Consider the following 7643-nt stretch of genomic DNA (forward strand, 5'->3'; position numbering starts at 1 on the left):
AACAGTTCTGTGACTTGGGCACTCAGTGGGGCCACTGTGTGGGACCAGGATTTATCCCCAGGGCATGAACTGTATTTTTGAAGCCCATTCCTTATGGGAGAATACAATTCTCAGCCTTGATAGAGGGGAGGGACTTGTTCCTGCCTGAACTTGATAGGCCAGACTTTGTTGACTCCCTATGGCAGGGCTTACCTTCTATGAGGAGTTTGGGGAGTTGGTTGAGGGAAAATGTGTGTGGGGAAGGGAAGGTGAACTGTGGTTGGTATGTAAAATTAAAAAAAAACTTTAAAATAAAAAATTTCATTTAAATGTAAGTAAGCGGGGAAAACAACAACTACAGCAGAATACTGAGGATTTGTTCAGCTCTGATTGGCCCAGTCCAAATGACATCACAGGGAGTCATTGTGACATCAGCTAGAGACCAGACCATATAAGGAACTGCCTGGCGCTGGGTTTTGTCCTTGTATCACAGGAGAGGAGTTGGTTGGTGGATAAGGATTTGGACTCAATTATTCCTCGTATTCTTGGATATCCGAAAGTGGGTGATCCTGAAAAAAAGTGAGCTTCTCTTGTTTTCCGTTCGAATTTCAATGTTTGACATTTATTGATTAATTCTTTTCGACCATATTCAACTTTGCTTTATATTGTGGCTGTTATTTCTTTCACTGACTGCGATTTTCCTTTTTATCCAATCTCAATTCTTTATCATTCTTCACTGTGCTCTTTTATTTTTAACGTTCTGGTTTGTAAGCACACAGTGAGGAATTTACTGAACTGTGCTGAAGATTCACAAGCCTTGTGTCACCTCCCTGCCAATGTCTAGTATCAGTGTTTCTATTAACAAGAAATTCATCTTTTCTTCTGCCTATGATGACAATAAATATCTTCATGTTTGTAGAATAAGATTGTTTATAATAGAACATTCTCCCACACTATGCTTGTCCCTGGCAGTGCCATTGCTTTTCTTTCCAGGGCTGACTATCGTTTTTTGATGTTGGACTACGCTTGCTGTTTTGTCAATTTTTGTATATAGATTGATTCTTGTGTTCCTCTGAAGATCTTGATTATGGAGAATTATCATTTTAATGTGTTACTAAGAAGTAAAGGAGCAAGTGCTTCCCTTAAGGATATTTTAATGTTCGTAGTCATTGCCCCTGTCAGATACTCATCTCTTTTCACGGTGCTTTACTAGGCTAGAGAGTAAGGGCTTTATGAGAAGAGTTTGTTTTATAAAAAGATTTGAAAGTAACCCTTGCTCAGTTTTATGGGCTAATGGAATATCTGTGGATCATTACAGTTATTTCTTTAGATTGTATGATCCCTCAATGAATTATCCCGGTAACAATACAAGGCATTGTCAACCTATTTGTTTTTTTCAGATTGTGTTGTCTAGTTTTATATTTCAACATTAAAGTGTTCCACAGATTTTTGTATCTTTCTTTGGTATATGAGTCCACGTTTTTACGGGGGAGTGCGGAAAGTTGGGAGCTACAGAGAGACGGTGATGCTTAGAGAGATTCCATCCATGCACAAGGACTCTAGCAATGATGGCCATGCAGTGAGAGTCTGAAGCAGTTGCATTCCTGTCAGACAAAGCATGTCTTCATTGAATTGTTGGTTTCTGAGGGAAAGGGAGGTCCTATACCAATTGGAATCAGGTTCATTTAGAATGAGACCTGTGCTACACTACAGAGGATGGGGCCTGGAATCGGGCTACTTGAAGGGTCCATTCTTTCTCTGGTGGAGGTGGATGGAACAGACACAGGCAATGTGTGACTGTGTGACAGCAATGAGTCTGCCTTGACTTCTGGGCAGTATGGGTAGGTAGGGTGGGGATGAGGGCAACCAGCTCTGCTATGCTCGGGATTATTGGCTAGCATTCTGTTGTGATAGAAGTTATGAACCTGGCATCTTAAGAGAGGGTGAGCATGTCTATGTGACTTAGTTTAGAAGGGACAAGAGCCCATGGTGGTGGGTCAGAATAACAGAGGCCAGCTGGAACCCTGAAGGCAAATGCAGAATATTGAGATGTCACACACTGCAACTCCAGCAAGAAGTAGAAGAGGGCATGAAGACTATGCTGTCTCTTCTCAAGGATAGTGCCAAGGATGGAGTTCTGCTACTATGGTTCCAACCTACGATGTTTCTAAACAGTACCATCTATTTTTCTTGTGTGTCCATGTGTTCAGAGGGATTGTGGAATGTCAGATGTGATGAGGACTTGACTCCTTGTTTAGGAATGTGTGGAACGCATGGATGTGGGGCAGGACCTGTACCCCCTGGTGATCGAGAACTCTAATGCAATGTCACCAACCACCTAAGCGACAGCTCCATGTGGGAAGGAAATGTGCCACCACCATGGCTTCAGTGTCTCTTTTTAAACTGCATACACGCATGTGCACAAACACACACGCGAGCGCATGCGCACACAGACCCAAACCCTTCCTCCCTGGAATTGATTCTGGTCTGGGATTTGGTGCCAGCCATGAGAAAAATACTCAGGTCACTGGTTGTGTCACAGAACCTGATCAAAACCACTGTCAGTTATGGAAGCCATGATTGGTCCGCTCATTTGGGAGACATCACAAGGAAACATTATGAAGTATGCTAACAACTACTCTGTTTTAGGCCCTGCCTGAACTGGGTTCCTGGTTTGTATCTCGGAGTAGCTGTTGCTGGGCTACAGAACAAGTGTCACCGAATCTTCTGTGACAGACTAGGAATCTCCAATCTACTGGACTTTGCTAGAGTGAGCTCCTTTCCAGTTATTGGTTTTGGTTCCAGAGTTAAGTTTTGCAATTTCATGTTTACATGGATGCTATTAGTTTCCATCCTAGGTTTGATTTGTGAATGTTGTATCTATTTTTTCATTATTACCCAATTTCCTTCTTCAAAATTCATGTATTCTTTACATTTTTTCCCATTTTCTTCAGCTGGAACACGTGTTACTGTAAACTAACCACAGCAACTTCATTATAAATTTACCATCCATGCCTAGCCTGCATTTTGGTCAAACTCTCCTGCTCTATCGCTTCCTCCACTCCATTACATTACATTACATTAGTCTCTGTGACTAACGCTGTTTCTTTGATAAACGCTCAGCCTTCCTATTTCTTAAACACACAGGAGAAGAAAATATCCGTTTCTCTTTGTGGACTTTGTTTCTCTTAGATGAGATTTTCTCTACTTGAAGCTACTTTCCACAGAGTATAAATGATCAGTGATCCCTGTATCTGAGTATGGGTTCCTCCCCAGAATATGAACAATTGCTGCTACACGCTTGTTCAGTGTCTTCATGTCAATTACCTTCTGGATTATTCTTGTACTTCTTGGTCTTAAAGGCATCATTTGCTTGTTTGGGTTCGCTCAGAATACAAGACAGAGAATTCATACCTATAAACCACCATTCTAAAACTATATCATTTCTTCCCTAGCATCGTGCGTCCCTGAAATTGCCCAAATACAGAGAACTTGAGGTAACCATCATGGTCAGCCACCGGGAAGTGGACATCCTTAAGAAGAATTATAAATTTTTAACATCTCTGGGGTGTGGTGCATTTGGGGAGGTGATACTTGCCCAACACCTTCCAACGAAAACTCCGGTGGCTATCAAGGTGCTTGAGAAAGAGTACAATGATGAGGAGTACATCAGGTCTGAAGTTGCTATCCATAAGTCACTGCAACACAGCAACATCATCCAATTATTTCACGCTATCAACACGCTGCAGACCACCTATCTCATCATGGAGTACCATAAAGGAAAAGACTTGGTGATGTTGATCAGGGAGGTGGGCTGTCTAAAAGAGGAGGAGGCTAGGCCAATAATCAATCAGTTGGCATCTGCTGTGCACTTCCTGCACCAGAGACGGATCGCGCACCGCTACATCAAGCTAGAAAACATACTTCTGGGGGAAGGCGGCAAAGTCAAACTTTGCGATTTCGGGTTGGCCACTCAGCTTGCAGAGGGCCAGATGCTGGAGGAGCTGTGGGGCACCTTGCCATATTTGGCCCCTGAGATCTTGGCCGGAACACCATTTGACGCTATGGCAGGGGATATGTGGAGCTTAGGGATTGTCTTCTACGTCCTGGTCACCGGACAATTGCCCTATGTAGCATCGACCCCAGAAGCTATGTACCATCTGATCACCACCACCCCGTGCCGCATTCCATACCATCTTTCTAAGGCCTGTTATCTCACCTTGGCCAGACTGCTCACCGGTTACATTTGGTTCAGGCTAACTTCATCTCGGCTTGTGGAACGATCTTGGCTGGGACATATTCAGGAACACGTAACACCTCCTGCCAAGGATATCCTCCCCAAGGTTGTGGAGACCATGTGTAACATCGGGTACACCTGTGAGCAGGTTATATCATCGCTAAAAGACCCACAGTCAAACCTGACAGCAACGATTAACATACTAAAATTCAAAGTGAGCTCTGGGGATAGCAGTCTGCAAACGATCATCCCTGCAGTCGCTATTAGTGTCCCTGTGGCCATGAAGAGGAGCCACAGCGAACCAGCTCTGCTGTCCAGGGGCAGAAACAAAGCAGGGCTCAAAACACACACCTGCCCGGAGGAGTTGCACTATTCAGAAAACACAGCCCCAGAAGGAGATGCATTGGCCACTGAAACCATCAAGCCCGCTACAGGGGACACCACAGTCAACCCGATGTCACTGGATAGCCTGGCTGATGAATCCTCCTCCCATGAGCCACCTCTGAATGGGAGATGCATGGGGCTGGTGAACATGGCCTTCAGCGAAGAACAATCCACAGAGCCAGAGGTGCCCTGTGACCAGGCCCAGGATGTACCCACAGCCTCTGGAACCAGGCCACTCCGGGGCTGGAAGCGAATGAAGAAAAGAATTTCCCGGGCCCTGAGAGCACTGAGCTGCTGCTGCCTGCCCGCCCCATGTGGGCACACGGAAGTGGCCTAGGGGAATTCCAGCCCTGGTAAGGAGTGCCTGCTGCAGGAGGGAGTCAGGACAGAAGCTCAGATGGCAGTGGCCCTGCAACCCAGGGCAACAAGTCCCTGCGTCCATACTCCAGCTACAGGTTCTGAGCTTTCTCCTTTAGCTTACTGCTGCCCCGGCACTGCTTTCCAGATCCAGGGCTGGACAGAAGGCCCATCTGCCCACTGAGCCTCCTCCTCCCCAAATTTGGTTTGTATATAGGCCCGTTACCCACAACATCTAACACATCTCCCTCTGCAACCAGCTATGAATTAGATGCCCACCTCATGCTGATCATCATCTTGTGTTCTTCCTCTGCTCCAGCTTAATTTCAACTGTCTGTTGGGCAGACCTGCAACAATGCATGTCCTTGAATCTGATTGACAGAGACAATGGATACAGAGTTTGAGGTTATGCTTCAATCTGAACTCCCACTTTTTCAATAGTTCTGATTTTTGTGTTATGTGTTATTTTTAAAATTTGCTTACTTGTTATTTGTTACTTTTTATATATCTTAAACATAAATGTGTTCATTAGGAAATTCAATTTAAATAGGAAAAGTAGTTAATTAATATTGTTAATGCTTCATGTAAATATCTGGACAGTCATTAGTAACTATGAAAGCCTAATGTGGACAATAAATATTCATATGAGCCACAAAAGAGAGGACCTTCTGGTCCTAGCTTGTGGGAGAGACTGTCGGCCAGCATTCCTAAGCCTCAGCTCTCCTGCCAAAACCAGCCTACCCAAGCCTCAGCCGTCCTTCCAAAACAAGTCACATGAGCATGCATGGCAGGAACTTCTTCCCTGAGCCAATCAAAGACCTCCTGCTATGCCCACAGACTGCTGACTAACGGACACGTGATCAGAGTTGTCAGTGAAGAACAAACCCAGGTCATCAGGCTTTATGGCCAACAGGTTTACCTGATGAGCCATCCCACTGACCTGGGAGATTTATTGGACTGGTTAACCTAAGGGCTGGTGTATTCCCTATTGACAACATGCAGGCCAAGTCTGGAATCTGGATGCCTCTGCAGTTTCTGTGTGCTGCTGGTGACCTAGAATCTCCCTAGCACTGAGTTCACATTGAAGACAGAAGGGGTTAACGTTGTGTCCTTGGAAGATGGCTACAACAATGGGTGAATTCCTCATAGAAAGGCTAGCACACCCAGGATTTCCTGCTCCTCTAGTCTGCTCCCTGGGCTCCCAGAACTTTGGATGGTACCATTTACAATCAGGATGGGTCTACTTCAGTCACTGTCCCACATGCCAACCCTCTCTGGATATTCCTCTCAATGCACAAGTGTGTGCTACCCATCCTAGATACTCATGCAGTCAGGTAGAGAACAACCACTTCACAGTTCTGCCTGATAGCCTGGGAAATGCTTACCCACGAAGTCATGGTGACACTATCACCCCTGGGAGGATACATCCACAGGACTGTACACATGACGTGAAAACCTAGTAATCTCAAAACCTGGTCCTGGTGGTGAGCCTCCAGGAAGTCATGTGGTCTGGGCAGGCCAATCATCATCCCTCCACAAGGCTTTTCACACAGAGAAAAGACAGATATCATTTTTGGTAATTGAGGCAGAAACAGGATCTGCTGGTAGAGAAGCTGAATCCACAGAAGGAAAAATTGTGTGGGGGAGATTAAAGAATTGCCTGCAGAAGAGAGTAGCCCATGACAGACCAAAGAAAGACTCCACCCAGACCAGAGTGGTGAAGCACGGAGTTTACTGGAATTATTCGTGAATTGTTCATAGGTATAGGAAGGCCCAGCCCCTGTGGGTGGCACCATTCCCTAGGTTGAGCCCTGGATTGTCTAAGAATGAAGCAAGCTAGCAAAGATGAGTTTATTCTCTTTGCCATGGACTATGAGTGTGATATGACAAGCAGCTAGAGTTCCTGCCTTAAAATCCCAAAACTGATGGATTGTCACTTGGATTGATGAGTCAAATAAGCCCTTTCCTCCCCTGTGCAGTATTTGTTACAGCAGCAGAAACAAAACTAGAACATATGTCAGAGATCTTTACCAGCCGAGCTTCCTCCTTGGGACCTGACAAACCCACCTGCTTTGTTGAAGAGGCTGGATTTTGAGGTGCTCCTGGTAAAAAGAGGTTGAGCCTATAATGCTTAAAGAAAAGAGAAATAAGCTCACATCTGTTGGTACTACCCACTCCATACTGTTGGTAAGATGTTTTGGAAAATCCTTTGTCTTGTGAACTAAAATAAGCACCCGTGGATGCCTTCCCCATTCTCATTAGTGAGCTCTGCTAGGGCACATGATGTGTTCAGGAGATAGATGCCAAGCACAGCTCTTTCAACTACTATTTTGAACTTGACCTTTGCAGCTACTCTGGGTTTGAGAATGCACAGAGGTGTTCCCTCTTACTCCAAACTTGACACTTCTGATATTCATCCTTGTATGTCTTCACTTAGACTACAAAGACATGGAAAATTCTGAAGTATTTGTCAACACACAGACACTTGGTGAAGATGGCTTCCTATAATTAATGATGTCACATAGCCTAGAGACTAGTGAAGATGGGGAAACCATGCCTATTATTTTAAAGATGAACATGACAGGCACCAATGAGCAGTCCTAGGAACTCAGATACAGTCATACCCTAAAATCATCAGATTCCCTGAGGAAAGGACAAGGGAGAGAATGCTGGGGATGGGGAATGT

General features: G+C 44.9%; 1 protein-coding gene across 1 annotated transcript; it reads left to right on the forward strand.

Annotated features, from left to right (window-relative positions):
• The first annotated feature begins 3485 nt into the window (after positions 1–3485).
• LOC148117039 (sperm motility kinase-like) lies at positions 3486–4937 on the forward strand. The gene has a single exon (XM_087903249.1). It carries the CDS (start codon positions 3486–3488, stop codon positions 4935–4937), a length of 1452 nt encoding a protein of 483 aa, XP_087759375.1.
• Positions 4938–7643: the final 2706 nt, after the last annotated feature.

This window comes from Myodes glareolus, unplaced genomic scaffold, assembly GCF_982192425.1.
Source record: "Myodes glareolus unplaced genomic scaffold, mMyoGla1.1 HAP1_SCAFFOLD_164, whole genome shotgun sequence".
Taxonomy (NCBI): Eukaryota; Metazoa; Chordata; class Mammalia; order Rodentia; family Cricetidae; genus Myodes; species Myodes glareolus.